The sequence below is a fragment of the Tursiops truncatus genome, chromosome 11 (assembly GCF_011762595.2).
Source record: "Tursiops truncatus isolate mTurTru1 chromosome 11, mTurTru1.mat.Y, whole genome shotgun sequence".
Lineage (NCBI taxonomy): Eukaryota > Metazoa > Chordata > Mammalia > Artiodactyla > Delphinidae > Tursiops > Tursiops truncatus.
The window spans coordinates 60,554,355-60,579,853 of NC_047044.1; the positions used below are offsets into that span (position 1 = coordinate 60,554,355).

The 25,499-nt window shown below is 50.3% G+C and overlaps 1 protein-coding gene across 1 annotated transcript; it reads left to right on the top strand.

Annotated features, from left to right (window-relative positions):
* Window positions 1-871: 871 nt before the first annotated feature.
* LOC141275938 (keratin, type II cytoskeletal 71-like) lies at window positions 872-23,777 on the top strand. Its single transcript, XM_073789290.1, is given in 11 exon segments — window positions 872-877; window positions 2,100-2,219; window positions 2,686-2,818; window positions 4,619-4,746; window positions 19,693-19,907; window positions 20,659-20,719; window positions 21,248-21,347; window positions 21,686-21,849; window positions 22,030-22,155; window positions 23,570-23,655; window positions 23,657-23,777. Coding segments are annotated over 11 exon segments (1,260 nt in total).
* Window positions 23,778-25,499: the final 1,722 nt, after the last annotated feature.

Genomic DNA, 25,499 nt, shown 5'->3' on the forward strand with positions numbered 1-25,499 from the left:
AGCCTGAAGGCTGCCTACAGAACAGGAGCACAGTCTCAAAGCAACCAACAGTTATCCAAAGATCGCGCATTGCAGGCAGTCAGGGTGGGGCCGTCTCAGTGCTGAGACCCAGGAGTATCTGGCGGGAAGGGGTGCAAGTCTGGAGGTGTGGCGTATAGGGCAGGTATGGGGACAGGCAGTCAGAGGTCTCCACTGAATATAAAACAAGAGGTCAGGGAGCTTATGCTCAGCGTCTAGCAAGTCCCTGTCTTCACGAAACTCCAGGCATGGGCTTTCCCACCAAGCCAGCAAGGCTTTTGGGAACTTGTTCGCAGAATCAACAAGGTCACGACTGTCGGATGGAGAAATGAAAACATGTTGCTCTCACAGAGCTTTCGTGCTGAGCTCCCTTGCCCTTGTCCTCAGGTGATTGTGTCAGAAGTTATGTCTAGTGGCTGTTCCTGAGTGGTGGGAGAGAGGGGGGCGTGAGGCAGGTCTTTGGGGGCACTGGAGGGTGTAGCTTCCTGTTTGGGGCCAGCCCTGGAGATTCCGGTTGGATATTCAGAGGTGGGGGTCTGCGTATAGCCTTTGTGGACATACTGTTTTTATACTGGACGGATTCCAAGATACCTGGAGCATCACAATCTTCCCTTCTTCGGAGGAAGTCCGCACAGCTCCCCTTGTGCAGTCTGACCTAAATCCCTCCTACTATGGTTGCAGACTGCACTCACTCCCCGGGGCCGTCAGTTGGTGCCTCCCACCCTCGACTGCCAGGGAGTGCATGCAGACTCCAATCCCTCCTCATGGTGCCTCCCACGGGCCCTTACTATGTGCAGAACAAAGGGCACGCCGTTTGCCCAAGGCTGGTCTCTGCCCATGGGGCTTTCGCCGCATGCAGGCAGGCTCAGGACAGCAGGGCAGAGCAAGAAATGTTAACCTCAGGGGTTTGCGCTCCCAGGCAGGGGCCTCCTGCCAGAAGCAGCTGCTTCCTGCTCCCTGGGCTGGCCAGCTGGTCCTCCAAAAGCTAATCTCCCCATAGACCTGGGGCTCACCCCGTGTGGCAGAGCAGGAAGTCTTTGACTTCTTTCCATCACTGCACCCCTCCCCTGGGAGAATGCTGAATCGGCTCTTTTCCGAGTTTCTGGGGTGGGGAGGAGGAGTCAAGGGTTGGAAGCAGGGGAGGGGCTTCTCAAGTTCACCCACCGGGAAGTTGTAGGTCGCGACGGGCCACGCTGAGAAGCCCAGAAGCCCAGAAGCCGGGCAGGTTACTGCCTTTTTTGTGCCCTCTGAGCGGGCGGAGTGCGGGAGCGGGGAGTAGCCAGCCTGAGTATCACTGTCGGGTCTCTCAGGGCCTCCTCAGTTGAATTTAATGACTTACACTCAAAGTTAGATGGTAGAAATAAAATTAAAGGTCCCTGCCATCCTGTCATTCTGAGCCTGATGGAAAAGACATAGAAACGTGTGATCACAGTACAGCGTGGTAAGACCTACAGACTGGTGTGCCAGGGGCTCTGGGCACAGAAGTGCACCCAAGCAGGGAATCAGAGAAGGCCTCCTGGAGGAAGTGACTCTGCCCTGAGTTGGAGCTGGTTAGGGAAAGAGGGAGGATGGGTGGGGGGATATTTTCCAGCTGGAGGGAGAGGCTCACGCAAAGAGTCAGAGACTTGAGAGCACATGGGCCCTTTCTGGAACCTGGAACTGTTTGGCACAGGTGGAGAGCCAAGTAGGTGATGGGCAGGGGCAGTGAGAACTGAGTCTGAAGATCTTGGTGGATCTCAGATCTCAAAGCACCTTGATGCCAGGCTAGGAGTTTGAATCTGACCTTAACTTTGAAGGGCTATAGGCAGGGGAGTATCATAATCTAAGTTGTGTGTTGTAAAGCTGCTGTGTGGAGAGTATGGGAATTTCAATTGACCTTAAGGCCGAATCCAACCATCAGTGAGATCAACTGTGTTTAAGGCAAATAAATCAAGCCAATGAACGGATGGTTGAGTGGGAGGCAGGTGATAGGCCTGGAGAAGCTGGACAGATACCTACCTCTGCCACACTCCCCAGGCAAAGGCACAGTCTGCCAGGCTGAGCTCGGCTCCTTGCTTTGACCCCTCTCCCCGTTGTTCCAGCAGCTGCAGCTGGCAGCTGGCTGGCCTGGGGATGACCTCAAACACACCAAGAACGAGATCTCAGAGCTGACCCGGCTCATCCAAAGGCTGCACTCGGAGATCGAGAGTGTGAAGAAGCCGGTGAAGGGGCTTTGGGGGTTCCTGGCTCAATCCCAAGGGAGGGGTGAACTGTCCATCATATACACTCCCCCATGCCCCTTCTCCTTCTCTGGGTCCTCCATCTCAGAAACCCCTTCCTCAAATGGAGCCCCTGCTCTCATCGCCTGCAGGTAGCTCCCACCTGAACTCTGGAACAATTGGAAGGGCCTTTTCAGAAAGCCAAGGGGCTGGGAATAACAAGCCCCCCAGTCCCAGGTTGACAGGACTCTATCGCCATGCATGGGGTTTTGCTCTAGGAAGTGGGGCAGGACAGGGCTTGGTCCAACCACAGTAAGCACTTGGGGCGGGGGGCGGGAAGGGAGGCTCAGGCTGCCTTAGAACTGAGGGGGCAATGCCACCTCCTGGCCCTCAGTGCTCCAGCCTGGCGATGGCCACTGCTGACGCCGAGCAGCGGGGCAACTGCACCCTGACGGATGCTTGAGCCAAGCTGGATGAGCTGGAGGCCACCCTGCTCCGGGTCAAGGAGGAGCTGGCCCGGATGATGCATGAGTACCAGGAACTTATGAGCACCAAGCTGGCCCTGGACATCGAGATCGCCACCTACCGCAAGCTGCTGGAAGGTGAGGAGTGCCAGTGGGTGATGGGAGGGGTCTTAGAATGTTCCGGCTGGAAGGACTTTTGGAATCCTCTGACTCAGTTTCCCAGATGGGGGGGGCAGGCTGCTGGAGGGGTTGGAGATGCTTTTTTAGGTCACCCACAAACGTAGCCTTATACAGAATCTGGTCAGATAATAAGATGATGATTTCCTTTAGGGTTCTCTTTCCAGTCTTCAGACTGTGATGGGGAGAAAGTTTCAGTGTAGTGCTGTTGTATCTTTAACACTGCTGCTCTGACACTTGCAAATGTCCCAGTTAGTAAAGAGATGGTAGATCTCAGCTTCACAGCCTCTGGGCAGACAAAAATATCTAGCCAAAATTTTAAAAAATTGTTTCATTCATTATATTATTTTTACTACTACAGTTTTTATCTTTTTCGGTCCAGCAATACTGGTTTTCTGTTTACCCTGGTGATATAAGACTTCCTTTTAAGAGAAATGCATTTTTTATTATAAAAGGCAGGATCAATGGAAAATACTAAATATATAAGAGTATGAGTTATACGTGGTCGTAGCAACAATTGGAAGGGTGGTACATGAAGCACTGACATTTGAAAAACCCTGTTCTAACCTAGCACCATTTTATAAGTGAGACCTAGAGAGGAGAAGTTATTGGTCCTAAAATCATACAGTTGGTTCCTTAGCGGCAACTCCTGATGCTAGCGTTTCTACATGTGTATTTATTCAGGCAGTAGCCCCACAGGGATGAAGAAATGGGCTGAAGAGAAGCATGGCAGGAGGGCCTCTGGGAGGTGGTGTTGCCATGGCGGGGGGGGGCGGGGGCGCTCCAGGGTTGAAATTCGCACATCTCTGAAGGGGAAAGAGCAGATGAGGAGGGAAAGAGAGGTGGTTAGAGTCACACAGGTGCACTTCATGCCACCTGGCCAGCTAGAGGGCTTGTGGAGGCTGCAGTAGCCTGGCTGATGATTCCAGGCTGGGGTGAGCGTAACTTGGATTCCATGTAAAGGAGATTTACCTGTGCTTGTCTCCCTGTGCAGGATGTCTGGGGAATATACCAATTCTGTGAGCATATGTGAGTATTTCATTCCCTGAAAGAGTATTTTTAGCCCATTAATGAACACAAAGTAAGCAGTCCCCTACCACCAGGACCCCCTGGAAGAGCCTGGGCTCTGCCTGGTAGAGCATCATTGTCCTAATCGCCTCCTTTGATGAGACCTTCGGCCTCTTCCTCTGTGGCGTCAGCTTCCCATCACATTCTGACATTTCACACTGACCCCTTCCCCAGAAACCTCACCCATGCTAGGATGAGACTCTCAGTCCTACCCTCTTGTGTCACTCCCATCCCGGCTTTCCTTCATGACGGAAGCTGTGAGTAGGAAGAGGGGCACCTCCTCAATCAGACTGGGACCTGCGCACGGAAACACTGCGTGAGCCGGCAAAAACTCCCCTGGGACGAGCAATCAGGAACTGCTTTGAAAAAAATTAAGAATGTCTCCTTGAGTTAAATGCAAGACTTTTTGGCTTATGCGATACTTGGGCATCATCTGTTCTTTGGGGGAAGCCCCTGCTACTAGAATGAGGAGGCTCTGGGTTTGGGGGTCCCGCGGCATCTGGGCTGATTCTCCCAGTGCTTGAGCTGCCCAGGAATTGAGCATATGTCACTAAACTCAAGTCCACTGTTGATGTGGAGTGTTTGTGTAAGAGGGACACATTAAAGCTAGTTGGGGCTGGGAGGTTGGAGAGGACTTCGGGTCAGCCCTGTCCTGGGACACACCCTTATCATCCCTCCCTCTGTCCTCCACAGCGGTCATCAGCAGCTCCATGGCCAGGACCGCAGGCGCAGGAGTCGGCTTTGGGTTCAGTGGTGCCAACACCTATGGCTATTGGCCCAGCTCTGTCGGCAGGGGCTATGGCATCCTGTCTGGGGGCTGTGTCACTGGCAGTGGGAATTGCAGCCCCCGCGGGTGGCCAAAACTAGGCTGGGGAGTGCACGTGAATTTAAGGATTGCTGGGGAAGCCCCCAGCTCTGAGTTTACCCACCAAGAAAACCCCAAAATAAAGTGCAAGACAGCTGTCCAGACATCTTGCTCTGGTTTCTCCTGGACTCCCTGCTCCAGGAAATTCCTCCGTCACATTTGTCATCATCTCTTCCTTGCTTTTCTTCTCCACTGACATGTCCTGTCTTGCAACTCTCTGCCTTAGTCCTTCTTAATTAAGAATAGGGATTCTAGCCCATCCTTCTGCTTTCACACCAAGAGGCCTCTTAACCCAGCCTCCCCTTCCTGCTGCATTGCCCAGGATAAAGACTTGACCCTTTCTCTGGCTGCATGCCCCCTTGCAGATGAAGGTTTTCTCTAAAGGGCATCCCAGGCCTCCTGTTGCTCCTTCCATGCCCCGGCTTAGATAGTTATTCAGCCATATGCTCCATGGGTACAGGAGATTACAGGTCCACTGATAGACCTGCAAGGACTGTATCTTGCTAGAGCAACGTCAGCTCTGGGGAGACACCTGGTTATTTGTTGTACCTTGCATGGTCCCTGCAGACTATAGCTGGGAGCACCCCTGCAGACTGATCCCATCAATGAAGGGATCCGTGTTCTCAGCATGTACGTTTTTGTCCTGGTTCAGGCCTCTGTCCCTGCTTCCTCGTCTCACCAATAAACTTATACAACTCATGCAGGCCCAGGATGCTTTTCTCTCCTAAGGGAATCCTCATCTTAGGCCAAGTCTCTCCTGTATGTAGAGGTCAATGACCTGGAGCCCAGGACATCTGAGGCGCATCTCTCTTCCACAGAGACCCGAAGTATCCTTTGATCTGAGTGAAAGACATCCTTGCACGGATGGCAGGACCCCACCATCACCTCCGCTGGATTTTGTGATACTCAGGATTCATCTCTGTCTCCCATCCCCAGCAGATGCATCTTTTTTGCGGTACGCGGGCCTCTCACTGTTGTGGCCTCTCCCGTTGTGGAGCGCAGGCTCCGGACATGCAGACTCAGCGGCCATGGCTCACGGGCCCAGCCACACTGTAGCATGTGGGATCTTCCCGGACCAGGGCACGAACCCGTGTCCCCTGCATCGGCAGGCGGACTCTCAACCACTGTGCCACCAGGGAAGCCCCAGATGCACCTTTGAAGTCATGCTTTTCTCAGATGAATGCACCGGTGCATGGAAAACCTTTGAGAACGTTCAGATTCTCAGCAGAGAGAGGGAGTCAACATTTGTCTTGTGGCAAAATTTAAAACTGGCCAAGAGGCAGCAGAAGGCCAGTTCCAGAAAACCTCGGGCTCGAGTTATAGCTGTTCCTTGTTCTCTGGGAAAAGGTCAAAGGTAGATTCTGTTTCAAGTAATGAGCCATGTTCTCTTGGTGCCTGGGGAAGGTTCACTGGGTTGAACATGGTTGTGGATGTATATGTACGAGTTGTGTTTTAAGCATGGGGGGCATCTCTGTTACACGCCACTCAGCTTCCAAACACTCTTGTGCTCAGAGCCTTCTTTTCTTTGGCTGCGTTGAGTCTTCATTGCTGTGCGCGGGATTTCTCTAGTTGCGACGACCAGCGGCTACCCTTTGCTGTGGTGTGTGGGCTTCTCATTGTGGTGGCTTCTCTTGTTGTGAAGCACGGGCTCTAGGCGTGCGGGCTTCAGTAGTTGTGGCTCACGGACTTAGTTGCCCTGTGGCATGTAGGATCTTCCCGGACCAGGGATTGAACCTGTTTCCCCTGCATTGGCAGGCAGATTCTCAAACATTCTCAAACATTGCACCACCAGGAAAGTCCCTCAGATGTACGTTTGAGACCTTTCTCATAGGTCTCTAGGCCATGACTATGCTGGCAGGATATGACAGGAAGCAAAAAGCAAGTGAGAGGCCAGCACACATTGAGGCTGGGGCTCACAGGTGCATCTGAACAGGGTCACTGTGGGTCCAGAGTCCTACAGTTCAAGTCAATAGCCTTGAATTCAGACCCAGTCCCTGTGACTAAGTGGTGATCATGAGTGAAGCTCTCAACCCTTTTGAGAGTCATTTCTTTAGCTATAAAATAAGCAGAATTAACCCCCAGCTTGCTGTTAGGCTATGAGACAGCATGAAGATGTTCTGTGCAATTCCTGGTACAAAGTTCATGCTTAATAAATGTTAAATGGAAACAGAATCTTGTTCTTAATCTTTGTGGTTCAAAAACAAAATTAGCTCACTGAAAGGGGTGTTTAGCTGCTAGTAAAGCAATTCACAAAATCTAAGCTTTAAAGAAACCATCTTATAAACTACATGCAGTTTATTTATTGCCCAAAGGAGAACTGGCTGGCCAAATAACTAGTCTCAGGGAAGACACTCTTGGGGCCAGTAAAGAAATGGTGGTCAATTCAAGGAATATTTAGTAAGTAGCTATCATGTGCCTGGCATGAGTTAGTGTTCGGGATAGTGATATGGAAACAGGTCCATGCTCTTAATGGAGACATAACCACAAAAAATGTAACTATAACACAGGTGAGATATTGGCAACACAAGAAATGACAGAGTCAGCACAGAGGAGAGTGGGGAACTTCAGGGAGGTCAGGGAAGGCTGGCAGAGGAGGCAACATGTGCAGAGTTTCGAGAGGATGGAGTTTACTAGGCAGTCAAGAGGAGGGAGTGGGCATGGTACCCAGAGGCACTAGCATGGTGTAAGTAGGTCATGGTTGCTGGAGTGTGAAGAGGAAGGCTGAGGAAGTTCTGCAGGTGGAGATGGAGGGGGCAGTGGCACCTGAAGCTGGGGAGGTTGGCAGCAGCCACATCAGAGGGGCCCTTTCAAGTCTGCTAAGGAGCTGGGATTTCATGCTGTAGAGCTCGTGGGAGAAGCCTACACATTGGATGTCGGATGGACCCAACTGGAGTCCTCCTCTGCCACTCAGTGTGACTTAGGCAAGCTACTTCTGCTCGATGACCCTCAGTTTCTTCATCTGTAAAAAGGAGTTAATAATAGTATTCCCTAAAGAAATTGCCATGAGAATTACATTTAATTAGAGAATGTAGGAGAATTATTTAATTTAGTGACTGGCACATAGTACGTACTCAATAAATGGCTGCTATTAAACATTGTTAATATTATAGCTCTCTCTTTTTTTAAGCATCTTTATTGGAGTATAATTGCTTTACAATGTTGTGTTAGTTTCTGCTGTATAACAAAGTAAATCAGCTATATGCATACATATATCCCCATATCCCCTACCTATTGCCCCTCCCTCCCACCCTCCCTATCCCACGCCTCTAGGTGGTCACAAAGAACGAAGCTGATCTCCCTGTGTCATGCAACTGCTCCCCACTAGCTATCTATTTTACATTTGGTAGTGTATATATGTCAGTGCTACTCTCTCACTTCATCCCAGCTTACCCTTCCCCCTGCCCGTGTCCTCAAGTCCATTCTCTACCTCTGTGTCTTTATTCCTGTCCTGCCCCTAGGTTCATTATAACTTTTTTTTTTTTAAGATTCCATATATATGTGTTAGCATACGGTATTTGTTTTTCTCTTTCTGACTTACTTCACTCTGTATGACAGATTCTAGGTCAACCACCTCACTACAAATAACTCAATTCTGTTTCTTTTATGGCTGAGTAATATTCCATTGTATATATGTGTCACATCTTCTTTATCCATTCATCTGTCGATGGACACTTAGGTTGTTTCCATGTCCTGGCTATTGTAAATAGTGCTGCAGTGAGCATTGTGGTACATGTCTATTTTTGAATTATGGTTTTCTCAGGATATATGCCCAGTAGTGGGATTGCTGGGTCATATGGTAGTTCTATTTTTAGTCTTTTAAGGAACCTCCATACTATTCACCATAGTGGCTGTATCAATTTACATTCCTGCCAACAGTGCAAGAGGGTTCCCTTTTCTCCACACCCTCTCCAGCATTTATTGGTTGTAGATTTTTTGATGATGGCTATTCTGACTAATGTGAGGTGATACCTCATTGTAGTTTTGATTTGCATTTTTCTAATGATTAGTGATGTTGAGCATCATTTCATGTGCCTCTTGGCCATCTCTATGTCTTCCTTGGTGAAATGTCTATTTAGGTCTTCTGCCCATTTTTAAACTGGATTGTTTGGTTTTTGATACTGAGCTCCATGAGCTGTTTGTATATTTTGGAGATTAATCCTTTGTCTGTTGTTTCATTTGCAAATATTTTCTCCCATTCTGAGGATTGTCTTTTTCTCTTGTTTATGGTTTCCTTTGCTGTGCAAAAGCTTTTAAGTTTAATTAAGTCCAACTTGTTTAGTTTTGTTTTTATTTCTGTTACTCTAAGAGGTGGGTCAGAAAAGATCTTGCTGTGATTTATGTCAAAGAGCGTTTTACCTATGTTTTCTAAGAGTTTTATAGTGTCTGGCCTTACATTTAAGTCTTTAATCCATTTGGAGTTTATTTTTGTGTATGGTGTTAGGTCGTGTTCTAATTTCAGTCTTTTACATGTAGCGGTCCAATTTTCCCAGCACCACTTATTGAAGAGGCTGTCTTTTCTCCATTGTATATTCTTGCCTTCGTTATCAAAGATAAGGTGACCATATGTGTGTGGGTTTATCTCTGGGCTTTCTATCTATATTTCTGTTTTTGTGCCACTACCATACTGTCTTGATTACTGTAACTTTGTGGTATAGTTTGAAGTTGGGAAGCGTGATTCCTCCAACTCCATTTTTCTTTCTCAAGATTGCTTTGGCTATTTGGGGTCTTTTCTGTTTCCATACGAATTATAAAATTTTTTGTTCTAATTCTGTGAAGAATGCCATTGGTAATTTGATAGGGATTGCATTGAATCTGTAGATTGCTTTGGGTAGTATAGTCATTTTCACAATATTGATTGTTCCAATCCAAGAACATGGTATATTTCTCAATCTGTTTATGTCATCTTTGATTTCTTTCATCAGTGTCTTATAGTTTTCGGAGTACAAGTCTTTCAACTCCTTAGGCAGGTTTAGTCCTAGGTATTTTATTCTTTTTGTTGTGATGGTAAATGTGAGTGTTTCATTAATTTCTCTTTCCGATTTTTTGTTGTTGATGTATAGGAATGCCAGAGATTTCTGTGCAGTAATTTTGTATCCTGCAAACTTACCAAATTCATTGATTAGTTCTAGTAGTTTTCTGGTAGCACCTTTAGGATTTTCTATGTATAGTATCATGTCATCGGCAAACAGTGACAGTTTTACTTCTTCTTTTCCAATTTGTATTCTTTTTATTTCTTTTTCTTCTCTGATTGTGGTGGCTAGGATTTCCAAAACTATGTTGAATAAGAGTGGTGAGAGTGAACATCCTTGTCTTGTTCCTGATCTTGGTGGAAATGCTTTCAGTTTTTCACCATTGAGAATGATGTTTGCTGTGGGTTTGTCGTATATGGCCTTTATTATGTTGAGGTAGGTTGCCTCTATGCCCATTTTCTGGAGAGTTTTTATCGTAAATGGGTGTTGAATTTTGTCAAAAGCTTTTCCTGCATCTATTGAGATGATCATATGGTTTTTATTCGTTAATTTGTTAATATGGTGTATCACATTGATTGCTTTCTTATACTGAAGAATCCTTGCATCCCTGGGATAAACCCCACTTGATCGTGGTGTATGATCCTTTCAATGTGCTGTTGGATTCTGTTTGCTATATTTTGTTGAGGATTTTTGCATCTATATTCATCAATGATATTGGTCCATAATTTTCTTTTTTTGTGATATCTTTTTCTGCTTTTGGTATCAGGGTGATGGTGGCTTTGTAGAATGAATTTGGGAGTGTTTCTCCCTCTGTAATTTTTTGGAAGAGTTTGAGAAGGATCAGTATTAGCTCTTCTCTAAATGTTTGATAGAATTCACCTGTGAAGCCATCTGGTCCTGAACTTTTGTTTGTTGTAAGATTTTTAATTACAATTTCAATTTCATTACTTGTGATATGTCTGTTTATATTTTCTAATTCTTCCTGGTTCAGTCTTGGAACATTGTACCTTTCCAAGAATTTGTCCATTTCTTCGTGGTTGTCCATTTTATTGGCATATAGTTGTTTGTCGTAGTCTCTTATAATCCTTTGTATTTCTGCAGTGTCAGTTGTGATTTTTCCTTTTTCATTTCTAATTTTATTGATTTGTGTCCTCTCCCTTTTTTTCTTGATGAGTCTGGCTAAGGGTTTATCAATTTTGTTTATCTTCTCAAAGAACCAGCTTTTACTTTTATTAATCTTTGCTGTTGTTTCCTTTGTTTCTATTTCATTTATTTCTGCTCTGATCTTTATGATTTCTTTCCTTCTACTGACTTTGGGTTTTCTTTGTTCTCCTTTCTGTAGTTTTTCTTTTTTTTTTTTTATACATAAGTTAACCCATTTAATGGACTTCCCTGGTGGCGCAGTTGTTGAGAGTCCGCCTGCTGATGCAGGGGACACAGGTTCGTGCCCCGGTCCGGGAAGATCCCACGTGCCGCGGAGCAGCTGGGCCCATGAGCCATGGCCGCTGAGCCTGCGCGTCCGGAGCCTGTGTTCCGCAACGGGAGAGGCCACAACAGTGAGAGGCCCGCGTAACACTAAAAAAAAAAAAAAAAAAGGATATTTTTATTTTAGCCATTCTAACAGGTTGTATAATGGTATCTTGTGGCTTTACTTTCCATTTCGCTGATGGCTAATCATGACGAACAACTTTTTATGTGCTCATTTGTCACCCATATATTTTCTTTGGTTAAACATTTGTTCAATCCTTTAAAAAAACAAAAATACCAAAAACCCAAAGGCAGCTGTGGCAGTGAGTTCAAGGATCCCCCTGCCAGAAACCTCAGGCTGCAGGTGTGCAAGCAAAAAGGCCTCGAGATGAAGGGCAAGTGAAGGCTGGCTCTGTGAGCAGAAAGCTGCAGACCTCATCCATCTCCTCCCTGTGTCCTCATCTCCTCCCGCAGGTTCCCTTTGCAAGTCAGGAAATGCTTCCTCCGGAACCACAATCCCAGCCCATCCCCCCTCCCTGTTGTCCTCAGCAGGGCAATGCTCTGATGCAGGAAGTCCAGCCACGGACTCGCTCGGTGACGCTCTCCTTGGTCACCTTTCACTGGGTCACTGCCCCAAATGCAGAGATAACACACATATCCAGGATGCTTCCCTACGACCAGGGGAAAGCTCATCTGTCCCTGTGCCTTTCTGGGCCTTCACAGCCAAGGAGCTCTCATTGTCCTCTTATTGGGATTGTGTCCAGGTCTCTGCTTCCCCCACAATAAACGATTGATATCATTTGATTCTGAGTGTTGAATATGTTGCCCGGGATGTCGACATCTGAGTTGCCCTGAACAGTTTTGCTCGGTCCAGCTCTTTCTTCCTTCTGGGTCCCTGCGCTGACATGGATCTTTGCCGTCTGGTCCTGGCCAGGTAGGCTTTGTGTGAGAGGTGCTCCGTATAAACAGCAGAGATTTGTTACTGATGCGCCTCTGGGCAGGCTTGGGGCTTCCAGTGCACTGGGGTACCTATTGTACACAATGGACCTGCCAGATGGGCACAGTCACCACCCCCCGACCGTTATAGAGAGGCTCAGGCCTCTGTGATCAAGGAACCAAATCACCCCCAGACTGTCAGGTGTTCGAGCTTCAGCGTGGCTTCCTGCTGCACTTCTCAAAAGCTTCTACAAGGCTTCCCTGGTGGTGCAGTTGTTGAGAGTCTGCCTGCCGATGCAGGGGACGTGGGTTCGTGCCCCGGTCCGGGAGGATCCCACATGCCGCGGAGCGGCTGGGCCCGTGAGCCATGGCCGCTGACCCTGCACATCCGTAGCCTGTGCTCCGCAGCGGGAGAGGCCACAACAGTGAGAGGCCTGTGTACCGCAAAAGAAAAAAAAAAAAAAAAGCTCCCACAGCGTCACCCGCAACTGCCTCTTGTTGCCGGAGAGTCACTCCTTCTTTCCTCCTCACTCCTGCCAACCCACCCCCAGTCCTACTCCCCCACTCCAGCCCTGCTTTCCTCTTCTTCCAGCCGATTCTTTTCCACCCTCACATTTGAGGCCAGCATGCCCACTTGCTTACAGATGCATCTGTATCTACAGTGTCCGCAAAGCAGTGGCTCACTAGACAGAGCTTCGGTGAACCCGGCATTGTCAGGCACCGGGAATTGTGGAGTCAGCAAACGGGTGCACAGAGCCTGTCCTCAGAGAGCTCACAGTCTGGTGGGGAGAATAAAAATCAGCAACTAACAAACGCAGGATACGTTGTCAGGCAGTGATGACTGCTGTGAAGAAAAATTAAGTGGAATAAGAAGGGTGCCCTTTGAAGCACATGTGTGTTTCTGTTAGTGTTCTCTCAGAAGCAGCACAGTCGCCTTGATCAAGGTGCGGAAGGGCAGAGTCCTCCAGGGTGAGGCCACCTTCCAAGGATGAGTGTCAGTCGAGGGTGACTTTCAGGATGCCCATGACCCCTTCTCCTCCCTGTCATTCCCCAGCCTCACACTCCAGTCTTTCTTCCCAGAGGCCAGGACTCTTCACACCCCAGGACCATGGCAAATCTGACTTCCAATCTTGATGCCCATGACCCATTTCCTGAAAGCCCACTCATCCTTCGTGGCTCGGCTGAAATGCCACCTCCCATGGACATGCGTTTTCTGTTCCCTCCAGGTGGACTCCATCAAGTCATCAAGCATTAAATGAGAAGGAACATTAGAGCTGGTGGCAACAATTCCCCTGGTACCCCCACTATATAGGTCAGCAAATGGAGGCCTGGATGTCTAAGTGCTCTGCCCATGTTCACAGTGCTGGTGAGCAGCAGGTTGGGGACCGGAGCCCTGCACATCCACAGCACTGTTCCCGAACCCGTATTACAGTTGTTGCTTTATTTTCCTGGTGTCACGTTAGCTGCGCACATGTCTGTCCCCTCCCCCCCACCACTCACAGCCCCGTGTTCTGTTCCGGGGCCCTCAGTCTGGCTCACGGTTGGCACTCAATGTAACATTTGCCACAGATATGCATGGCTCAGTCTCACCGACCCTCACTGGGGAGAACGAGCTCATGGAACACACATGTGTCCTGATGAGTTGGCGTGCAAGTGATGAAACACATTTGTGTTAATAAATTTGTGCTTTACATGCATCCACGTGTAGGCAGTTTATAGAATTTATCAACCAAACGGAGACACCTTTATTCTGGACACATGCTAAGCTGGATCTGCAGACAGCAGGCATAAGCCAGGACTCTGTCAGGCACATGCTGTCGTAGGTCTAGTGTCCTGGCTGAGTGTCATATGCCTGGCTTCAAATCCTGGCTCTTCTAATGGCTAGTTGTGACTGGCTGCAAGATCCTGCCCTTACAAAATAGGGTCGATACAAGCTGGCCTTGACTGAGTGCTTTCTATGTGCCAGGTACTTCTCTCAGTACTTTATGTCTGGCAACGATGAATTCTCCCAACAACCTGGTAGGTATAGTTGTTATAAGGTGCAATTCTAATAATACAGATCTCACTCGTGAAGATATTGAGACTCAGAAGGGTAAAATAACCCACCCAACGTCCCACAGTTAGTAAGTGGCAGAGTTGGGAGTTGACCCACAGTCCAATCCCAGAGTCCATGCTTCCAGGCACGATACCTCCTTACCTGTCAAAGTTCTCACCGTAGAGAAGAGTTGAGAATATGAAAAGGGATAATGGAAGTAATACAGTGCCTGGAATATAATTTGCAGCCAATAGATGTTAGTTGTTATTATAATAATTACTATTAATGCATGTTCTTTGGGCCTTTTGTGTTTTGCCAGCTGTGCACTGGTTCCTGAGCAGTCAGTTCACAGCAGGACTGTGCCCGGAGACCTGGCTCAGGCGGGTTAAATGCAGGGCCAGGGCGAACACTGGCTCTCTTCACTGACACACGGTCCCATTCAGTCACCAACTGCTAATTTGCAAGCAGGAAGAGTAACTCCTCGGTGCCAGTATTTTTTTTTTTTTTTTTTTTTTTTGCGGTACGCGGGCCTCTCACTGTTGTGGTCTCTCCCGTTGCGGAGCACAGGCTCCGGACGCGCAGGCTCAGTGGCCATGGCTCACGGGCCCAGCCGCTCCGCGGCATGTGGGATCTTCCCGGACTGGGGCGCGAACCCGTCTCCCCTGAATCGGCAGGCGGACTCTCAACCACTGCGCCACCGGGGAAGCCCCGGTGCTGGTATTTTTTTTTTTTTTTTTTTTGTGCATACACTGCCCTCTGCCAGCAGCCCCGGGTACTGCACCTTCCAGCCCAGTGCCTTTGGAGGAAAGGCTCTTCCCTAAAACGGAGAGGGTGTGGGATGATTTTGGACAGGCTCTGTGCCCACCGTGGAGCTGCCAGCTGGAGGAGATGCTGTTTCGCTCCCTGGCGTGCCCAGGCTGGCCCAGCCTCCTTGTTGCCCAGGCCCTGGCTTCTGTCTCCCCTCCCTCTCCTTTCCCATCTCTCCTCTCACAGGATTGGGGGTTAGGAACTGTGGTAGTGCTGGCATTGCTGCAGCCCAAACCCCTTTCAGGACCTTCCTTGACAGGCACCTGAAAATCTTGGTGCTAGTCAGGAAGTCCGGGGAGTGAGAGCCCCCGTCCCTCAGCAATACTGTCCTCTAGCCTCACCTGCACTGTAGGTAAGCTCCTGCCCTGGCTGCAAGGGGGACCCTCTGAGATCTCAATACCACACCCCGCCCCTGCCCCAGTGCAGTAGATGATCTGGGCATGGAGGCACTGGTGAGACACAGGCAAGGGGCTACAGAGGAAGGAAGGGATCACAGCTGAACACAGACAGCCTGGGAAGTCTTCCTGTAGAAGGTGAAGGGGACATGACTTGTTGGAGAACGGGAGTGTCTTAAGACGTTTTAGGTCTCATCTGGCAGCTGCTCTGAGGTTTGAGCTGCCCTTTGCCAGCTGCCTCTATTTCCCTCCCAGGGCCTCCACCACTCCTGCCATCTCAGGGCGACACCACTTGTAGGACTAACCCTCCATCCCTCAGCCCTTAGACTCACATCCGGCAAGTGCTGCACAGACCAGAGAGGCGCTGAGGGTCTCTCCTCTCCTGCACGCCAATTTCCACCGCCCTGGCCCTCCCTCCCTGCTTGGTGCACTTCCACACCACAGCCCCTTGTATATTTGGTCCCTCTTCGAGCACGCATAGACACGTGCTCATTGGCTCACAGATTCAAGTCTACGGAAGATACTCAAAATACTTAACTGGTATAATCAGGCACCAACTCATCAAAGTAGTTGTCAGCCACAGACAACCGAGACAGCCATGCCAGTCCCTGGGCACCATTCTGCTTAAGTTCGTGTTCACGACTACTCGCATGTAGATGTGGACCCCCACGTGGCCTCTGACACATATGGGAGAACATCTTTCAGCTGGTGAGCAGTGCTCACAATTCATATCATGATCCCGAGCCTGGGTCCAAGGAGCAGAGAGCATCACCTGGCCTCGGAGGGAACTGTTAGGCTGGAGGAATGCACACAGCCCTTAGGCAATAGGGTTGTGTGAAGAAAGGTGCAGCTGACCCAGGGAGGGCTTGGGGGAGGTTTCTTAGAGGAGGGGTGTCTTGGTTTGTCTTAAAGGATAGGACAAGCCTGCCCTGGTGGGCAGGAGGCTGGAAGAACAGCCCAGAGCATGTCATCAGGGAAAAGCATGATGCATGTGAGAAACATGCAATCATCTCATAAGCACACCTACCCAAGTCCCGAAGTTACAATTGTCTTCAAAAGAGTAAAGCAGGCTGAGAAGGGGAGCGGGGCGGGGGCGGGGTCAGTTCCGCTGCCTAGAGAGTCTGGGACAGGAAGAAGAGTGAGGGAAAAGTGAGTGCTGGTGAGCTCAGTGTTTCACACCGTGCAGGCACTTGCACTGGACATTTGCACATGAGAAAGCCAGGACAGTGTAGAGGCTATGAGCACAGATGGTAGCCAGGCTGCCTGGGCTGAACCCTGGCTCAAATCCTGGCTCAGCTACTCACTAGCTGTGCAACCACCAGTAAGTTACTTAACTTCCTGGTGCCTCAGTATCTTCATCTGTAAAATGGGGATAACAACAGTACCTGCCTCACAGGGCCGCTGTGAGCATTAAATGAGTTAATATATGTGTAGTGCTTAGAGCAGTGCCCAGCAGAGCTCGCACTGTGTGTTAGCTATTATCATTACCATCATCATTATTACTTACAAGGTGCCTCCCATACACCTCTGGGAGTAGGTGGAGCAGGTATTAGCACCCCCCTTTTTAGGGATGCGGAAACATAGGCTTAGGAAGTTGGGAGACCTGCCCGTGGTCACATGGCAGGACCAAGACCTGGGTCCTCAGAGTCCTGAGTCCACACACTTCGCCAGAGGCTTGGGGTGGGGCTGGAGGAAGGAGATGGCTAGCAAAACTCAAAGGAGATGGTCCCGGCCACGGAGCTGAGCAAGGAGGAAGCGAGGGGGATGGGGCTGCCCAGGAAGGCACCTCTCTGGTAGCCAAACAGCAGGATGGGAGCAGAGCTGAGTGTCTGGCAGGACAGTCCTCCTTGGACTTTATATCCCAGCTCCTCTGGGGTGAGCTCACCTTCAGCTTTGCCAGCTGCAAACCTGCTGAACAGCTGTCCTGCCCCCAGATGTGTGGCTCTGATTGTGGCCAAGTCCCCCAGGGACTGTGCTCCAACCAGCTAGCATGGGGCTGTGTAGTCTTTCCCGACAGAAGGTAGGTCAATCTCTACTGGCAGAGGCTTGTCAGGGTTACTGGCAGGAGCTCCAAAGAGAAGACAGACCCTTGCTTCTTACTCCTGAAGGCCAGCTTGGTGCTATTGCTAAGCCTGGGTCCATGCAGGCTGTGCACAGGGAAAGCCAGTGAGAGGGAGTCTGCCCCTGATAGGTCAGGGAAGCTGTCCTCCTCCCATCAATTTTAAGCTGATTTCTCCGCTAGTCATTTGACAGGTGGATTGGGGGCATCAGTGTGTGGTCATTCACAGGCGGCTTGGCCACGGGCATTAGTTTTGGTGGGCTAAGGACTCTCTTGAGAAGCAGAAGAGTGTGGTGGGGAAGAGGTCTCCACAGCGTTGTGAAGTCAGACCTGGCTTCCACCTTGGCCCCATCACTTACCAGCTGTGTGACTTTGTGTGGCTAAGCCAGCTATGTGGACACGTGGAGAGTCATTCATCCTGTCTAGGCCTCTGTTTCTTCATCTCTACAATGGAGATACTAACCTACCTCTTGGGGTCATTGAAGGATTCACGAAAGAAAATCCATGTGGAGATGTTGGCACGATGCCTGGCACATACTAAGTGCTCCCCAAATGGCGGTTATTGTTATTGTCGTTTTTATCTCTGAGAGCTAGGGTAGGGGTGTTGAGAAGGAGAAGAATCAAAGGTCTGGAAGAGGCCTCAAGGGATCATCCAGTCCAGATAGGCCCTGACTTTCCATAGATAAGAAATGATTGCTCCCATTTTGCGGGTCGGCATAAGCATGGAAGTAATGCCGTGCCCAAGATCATCTCCAGGGTAGGGAAGGTGAGGTTGGATGACCAGCCTCCTGCCTCCAGACCTAGTACTGGGGACTGGAGGGCTATGCTGGCCACATGACAGTGAGGCACCAAGGACAAGTCAGCCCAGGACAAATCCTATGTTGTGATGGTCAGTGGCCATCAGAGTCTCACCTGCCCACAGCTCTGGACCCTGGCTCAGAGGATTCCCTGCTGCCTCTGCTCTCTTCAGGGGCTGGCACCTTCTCTGTGGCTTCTTACCTCTAAGCCTTTTACCTCTAGGAGATCAAAGTGTTCTGAAATTTGAGGTCTGGGGGGATGGGAGTGGACTGACTTTTGGCTGGGCTGATCAAACCTCATTAAGGAGTAAAGTCTGGAGACATGGAGAGAAAGACAAACATGAAGACAGTCACCTCTGTGAAAAATGTGGTCTGCCTGGGGTGAGAGGGAAACAGGCTCAAAAGCCTGGAGGGTTCCTAAATAATTTTATTCTCTAGAGGAGTATAATCCCATAACCCCAGGCAGCCGGAGAAGATGGGTGCATCCTATCGGTCATCCAGATGTGGAGTTCAGATGTGTATTGTGGTGTCCTGGGTGTAGGGTTTTCTCTTTGGTCAATGCTTAGTCTTATGAGTAGACATGAAAAAGTCAGGACTGGTTAAACCAAACCAAATGCTGGAAGATCTGCTGGATGCAAGCTGTTTGGTGACCAATCCCATCTCAACACTGAATACCAGACGGTTTTCTAATGTCCTGTGCTTCTGACTTTAAGGGACACAACCTTGTTTAAACAGTAGCTGCACTCATGTACGATTAAGGGAAGTCACGTTAAAGAAAAGTCCCAAACCAAACAAGAGAGGTGTATGCAGACCCACCAGCTCTGGTCAGTTTCCCGGCCCAGTGAGGACACAGTGGCGTGGGGAGCTCCGTCTGTCCATCTGGCTCCGTAAGCCATGCTTGCTCTAGGGAAGATGGTTCTGAGGAGCAGGACAAAGGGAGGAGGAGGAGGCATGAGCAGAGATGCAGTTGGAGGCTGATGCAGGAATTTAGAACACCCAGAAGTCCTTGGTCCGTTGAGCCTCACTGAGCTTGAGATGTTAGAAAATGAAGAGCAGACTCCCTTCTTTAGAGTGGTCAACCTTTTCAAAGATGAACCCTGCCTGGCTCTGTTCCAGTACTTTCAAGCTCACCCCTGCCCTGGGCTGGTTTGGCCACAGCGGGTTCAGAGCGATCTGATGCATGGGTTATGGGGACACATATCTGTGTTCAGTTCTGGGCTCTGCCACTTATTAAACTATTGGACCTTGGAAAGAAGCCCAACTTCTCTATGCCTCAGTTTTCTTTACACAAAATAGGGTCAATGATGCACCCACCTCATGCAGATGTTGTGAGGGGTAAAGGAGAAAATGCAGGGGAGCGCTTTGCAAAGCTCCCTGGGAGTGACAGGTGGGACTGTTTTCGTGGTGGCTCAACACTTCTGGGTGTTGGGCTCCAGGTGTGGATCCTGGAGCAGCAGAACCAGGTGCTGGGGACCAAGTGGGAGCTGCTGCAGCAGCTGGACCTGAACAACTGTAAGAACAACCTGGAGCCCATCCTCGAGGGCTGCACCAGCAACCTGCGCAAGCAGCCGGAGACGCTGTCCGGGGGCCGGATGAGTCTGGACTCGGACCTGAGGAATGTGCGGGATGTGGTGGAGGACTACAAGAAGAGGTGGGCTGGGAGGGGACCCCCTGTAGCTACATGACTGTCCCTGTCCCTTTTGAGCTTGTTAAGCAGGAGTGGGCAGCTACCCCAGCTTAACATTTTTGGAGGTGGAGGGAGGCAGTGTTCCTTGTCATCCCAAGCAGAATCACCCCCAAGAAAAAGGAAACTTGCTCTCCTCCTCCAGCCTGGCACTTAGGACGATGTGAGATTTCCTACAGGACATTCATGCCACACGCTCCTTCCTCATTTTTTAAAATTAATTTATTTATTTTATATTTATTTTTGGCTGTATTGGGTCTTCGTTTCTGTGCGAGGGCTTTCTCCAGTTGCGGCGAGTGGGGGACACTCTTCATCGCGGTGCGCGGGCCTCTCACTGCCGCGGCCTTTCCCGTTGCGGAGCACAGGCTCCAGACGCGCAGGCTCAGTAGTTCTGGCTCATGGGCCCAGCCGCTCAGCGGCATGTGGGATCTTCCCGGACCGGGGCACGAACCCGTGTCCCCTGCACTGGCAGGCGGATTCCTAAACACTACGCCACCAGGGAAGCCCTCCTTCCTCATTTTTGAAGCTGGATCTTCAATAATCTTCCAAAATTGGTGATCACATCTCCTCCTCCAGGAAGGCTTCCTTGCCTGGCTGGCCCTACTGGCCCTGGACTCTGCAGCCCTGCAGCATCTGTGCCCTTGCTCAGGGTCTTCCCTGGGCAAACGAGGGTTCTCAGTGAGACATATTAACTGACAGAGCACTGGCATGCCTGCAGGTATGAGGAAGAAATCGACAGGCGGACAGCAGCAGAGAATGAGTTTGTGCTTCTCAGAAAGGTGAGGGGTAGGCAGGTCTTGGATCTGGGGCTGGCCTGGGACCTGGAGGAGCTGAGTCTGCCAGTGTGCTCTGCTTTCAAAGAAAGTGAACTGATTCAGAAATAGCGAGGGGAAGGCAGGGGAAAACCGCGATGCAAGAGTATCCAGAGAAGGGAATAAAACCGGCAGAGAGGATGATGGCATTCTTGAGTGTTTAATGGGGTCGGGGTTTGTCCACAGTGAAGAACAGTGGAGGGTGACACACAGGGGCTCTCCCTGCAGTTGCGGGCCTGGCTAGGATGTCACAGTGATGACTGACAGCAGCCTCGATGGGTTCCCTTCCTTAGAGGGGCACCCCATCCCTACTGCCGAGGGAGCCCATTCTCAGGATGGGGCAGGGCTGGGCCTTTTGCTCCTTCCTCCCCTTTCCCATGAACCTCCCAAAGAGAAGAGGTGGCTATTTCCCCATGCAGGGGACCCAGGCTGGGGTGTGTGTTGTCTTCTGGCCTGCACTGGCAGTGATTTGGGGATGGCTGGGATATCTTTCAGGACATGGTTGCAGCTTATGCCAATAAGGTGGAGCTGCAGTCCAAGGTGGACTCCAGGGACCAGGAGATCATGTTCTTCCAGTGTCTCTATGAAGCCGTAAGTCCGTCTCTTCATTCCACCCCTCCGAGGGCTGCCAGCGGGTAAAACTCTATTCTGGGGCCGGGAGGGGCACACAGGCCCCAGCTCTCAACCACTCATCTCCATTTCAGCCCGCAGAGGCTCCTCATCTCCTCTCTGGGTGGGAAGGAAATGGTCCTGGCCTTATCTCCATAGCAGCAGGACTCTGTCTGGGGCCTGGAGGGAACTCGCTTTGCCCAGAGAGCAGCAGCCTTGGTTTGGAGCCTCTAAATTGGCATCACCAGGATTTGCTTACCTTGGGAGGGAGGTTGTTGGCCTCCATCAGTCAAGTCCTGAGACCATCACTGTTTCCCCTTCAAGGGATCGCTCAGATCCAGTCCCACATCAGTGACATGTCTGTCATCCTGTCCATGGACAACAACCGCGACCTGAACCTGGACAGCATCATTGATGAGGTTCGTGCCCAGTACGAGGAGATCACCCTGCAGAGCAAGGCTGAGGCCAAGGCGCTATAGCAGACCAAGGTGAGCTGGGCTGAGGCCGGCCTGGGGAGGGTGACCCCAGTAGGCATGAGGGCTGGGCCGGAATGTCTAGTTAAATGTCCAGCGTGGCCTGCTCCCATGACATCACCAACCCCAAGCCACCATGTACTCCCACGACACGCTCATCACCCCCATCCATGGCTCCGCCCTTTGGGTCCCTAGTTCCAGGAACAGCAGCTGGCAGCTGGCCAGCATGGGGACGACCTCAAAAACACCAAGAATGAGATCTCAGAGCTCACCCGGCTCATCCAGAGGATCCGCTCAGAGATTGAGAATGTGAAGAAGCAGGTGAGGTGGCTGGTTGCCTTTGCATGGGGTGGACAGGCACAGTTGGAGGGGGATGAGTGAGCCGAGAGTGTCAGCCTCCCAAATCTCTGCCCAGGGGAGGAAAGGGACCAAAGAGGTGGCTGTGTCAAACCCTTAGAACAGGTGTCCCTGGGGCATCTCATCTGCAACTCGCCCCAAGGACCCCTGATTTGAAGACCCCTCCCCTAGGAAGACTTCTCTCACCCGACAGGGTGGGCTAGGACCACATCCCTCTGCCCCTCTTGCCCTGATATCAATGTGTTCTCCTGGCACTTGTGTCTCCCCTGTACTTGTCAGGCTTCTGTAATTGCCAGACACCTGCATGTCCCTTCTTCCACTGGACCAGAGGGAGGCAGAGAGCTGGCTACTTTGCTCCTGTTGTTTGCCCAGCGTCTAGTACAGTGCCTGGCACAGAGTAGCTGCTTAATAAACATTTGTTGATTCAGGGATTGAGGAGAAGGGGGTTCAGAGAGCACCCCTTCAAATCTGTGGATATCTATTAAGGCCTTACTCGGAGTACTGCTCCTGGGAACATAGGGAGCAGTCTCAGTTCTAGTAGGTGGGGAGACAAGATTCTCATATACATTAACAATAGCAGCATCTCCTGTCATTTTATCACACTGAATCCTTCCAAAGACCCTGTGAGGCAAGCCTTACCTGTTGTTACAGATGAGGAAACGGGTTCAGAGAGGTTAAGAGTGTTGCACTGCGGTAAGTGGTGGAGTTGTGATCTGAACCAAGGTCTCCTGACTCCTGGTCCAGTCCTCTTTCCACTCTCCCATGGGTTTTAACACTTAGTAGCTCTGGGACATTGGGCAAGTTACTTGTCTGCACTGCACGGGGTGTTGTGAGGACTGGATGAGTCAAGGTACATAAAAGCCGTGTGTAGGGCTGAGCACAGTGCCGGGCATATGGTAAGCATTTGGGAAATTGTTTGTCCTGGGGTATCTCCTTCCCCATTCCCTCATCTGTGACTCCATGCACCTGAGCAGCCACTGTTGTGGTACCTGCAATACCATATTCCAGTGATCTGTCCTCCTAGACTTTAAACAACTCAAGAGCGGAAGGCTGAGCTTACTCTTACTCATTTTGTATCCTCAGAGCAGGGTGGCCAAATAAATGACTTTGAAAGGTACTCAGTGGCACTGAATTAGCCATCAACTCAGGGGGGCAGGATGCACTATTTTTCATCACCACCAGTGTCTAAACAGAGTGGAGGTAAAGCTAAGAAAGGACTTGCCGACCCCAGAAGGGGCTCCAACTAGAAGAGGAACAGGGAGTCTGAAGGGTGGAGGTGGGCATCTCTGCTCCAGAATCTCAAAGAATGAGTGGGACTTGGATGTGGATGATTCCAGTGAGCACTTCCAGTTTCCAACCTCTGTAATTCCCCATTTAGGCTTCCAACCTGGAGACGGCCATCATCGTTGCTAAGCAGCGTGGGGACAACACCCTGAAGGATGCCTGGGCCAAGCTGGATGAGCTCCTCCAAAGACAAGCTGGCCAGGATGATGCACGAGTACCAGGGACTCATGAGCCTGAAGCTAGCCCTGGACATGGAGATTGCCACCTACCACAAGCTGCTGGAGAGCAAGGAGTGCCGGTGAGGGAGCGATGCTCTGGCAGGAAGGCCACAGGGGTTTGGGAAGGACCAAAGGAGAAAGCCTAACACATCTTAATCCAGAAGAGATGAATTCTTGGGGAAAGAAGGGGTGGTGATGCTAAGAATAATAATAGAATTAATAATACTACACAGACACGAGTGCTTACCTCATACCAGGCACTGTGCTACGTTGATTGGTTCATTCAGTCCTCACCACTTCCCTGCCTGTACCTGGGTACACTACCCAACCCCCCCCCCCAAAAAAAACATTACTCTGTTAGGCCTTCTTGTTCTCTCTTCCTTAATTGTCCAGGTAAAAGATGAGCTTGTGAGTGCTGTCCCAGGGCAGCCACTCCAGCATCACCAATGCCCTTGGGAGAAGGAAAGCCTCGATGCCTGGGAGGCTGACCCTTGGGAGGTGTGCATGCCATCCCCACAAGTACTCCTCATGAGAGCTACTGTTTGATGGATTTTTGCCTGGTTACCCCAAAGATTCAGGGGTGGCCCCCATAGCTTCTGGAGCTCTGCTTGTGCCAAAGGAGCCCTGGTATTTCCATAGGTGCCTACTGAGTTCAGAAACCCACATTAGGCCAGTGGGGGCACTAGCTTTGAGGTTAATAACTCGTGGGTTGAATGACTGTTTGTTCTTATTTTATTTCTCCCCTAACAGGATGTCATGAGAATTTCCCTCCCCTGTCAGCATCTGTAAGTACTTGTGTTCTTGGACCTAGAATTGTAGAATGTGTGGACTTGAAAGGGTCTTAGTTATACCCTGTGTGTGGAGATGAGGAATCTAAGGACCAGAGAGGGGAAAACTTTGCCTGAGATCACACAGCCAGATGGCAGGGCATGTCCAGCAATCAGGCCTTCTGACTCCCAGCCCAGCACTCCTTCCTTTTTATCATTCTGTCTCCCTGTTCTGAGGGCAGCTAGGAAGGTTATCACCATGGTGATGGGGAACCAAAGGACACAGTGCAGGAAGGTGTGTATGGGTGTGTGTGAGGCCTGGGGAGCCAGGTTGCAAGTTATGATGAGACCTGGGCTGGGGAATTGGTAAATGGGGGACCTCGGAGGTCAAGCTGAAAGTGTTAGATCTCTGGATTTCTCATCAGGGCTAAGAGTTAAATCATAGCTTCCAAAAGATGCCATCTGGAGGACAGACGGTAGAGGTTGGAAGCTGGGAAGTTTAGAAAAAAGACTAATAGAAGAGACAGAGTGTTCAGAATGACAGGTGGGTCCATTGGTACCTGGACCAAAGAGGTGGACCTCTGAAAGTTAAGAATCAGCTAGATTGGATGTAAGCTGGGCAAGTCAAGGGCAACGCATGGAGGAAGCTGTCTCTGAGATATTTTCCCCAGTGGGGACGGGGTTGGCTGTGACTGGGTCCCCCACCAAACCCATTGTTCCAAGAAGAGCCCTACCTGTCCTGGGGAAAGGCGGCCTCGTCTGGTCCCACTCCCAGCTGTGCTTGTGGGGTGTTGACCCTGCTCTCCCCCTGCAGCCACCATTAGCAGCACCAGCGTCAGCAGTGGCTATGGCTTCTGGCCCAACTCGGTCAGCGGAGGCTATGTGGTCAATGGCAGCAGCTGCATCTCTGGAGTGTGCAGCATCCGTGGCAGGGAGGGTCAGAACCTGAGCAGCACCACTGACTACAAGGATGCCCTGGGGAAGGGCTCCAGCCCGAGCGCCCCCTCCAAGAAAGCCAGTCCATAGAGAGGGCTGTCCT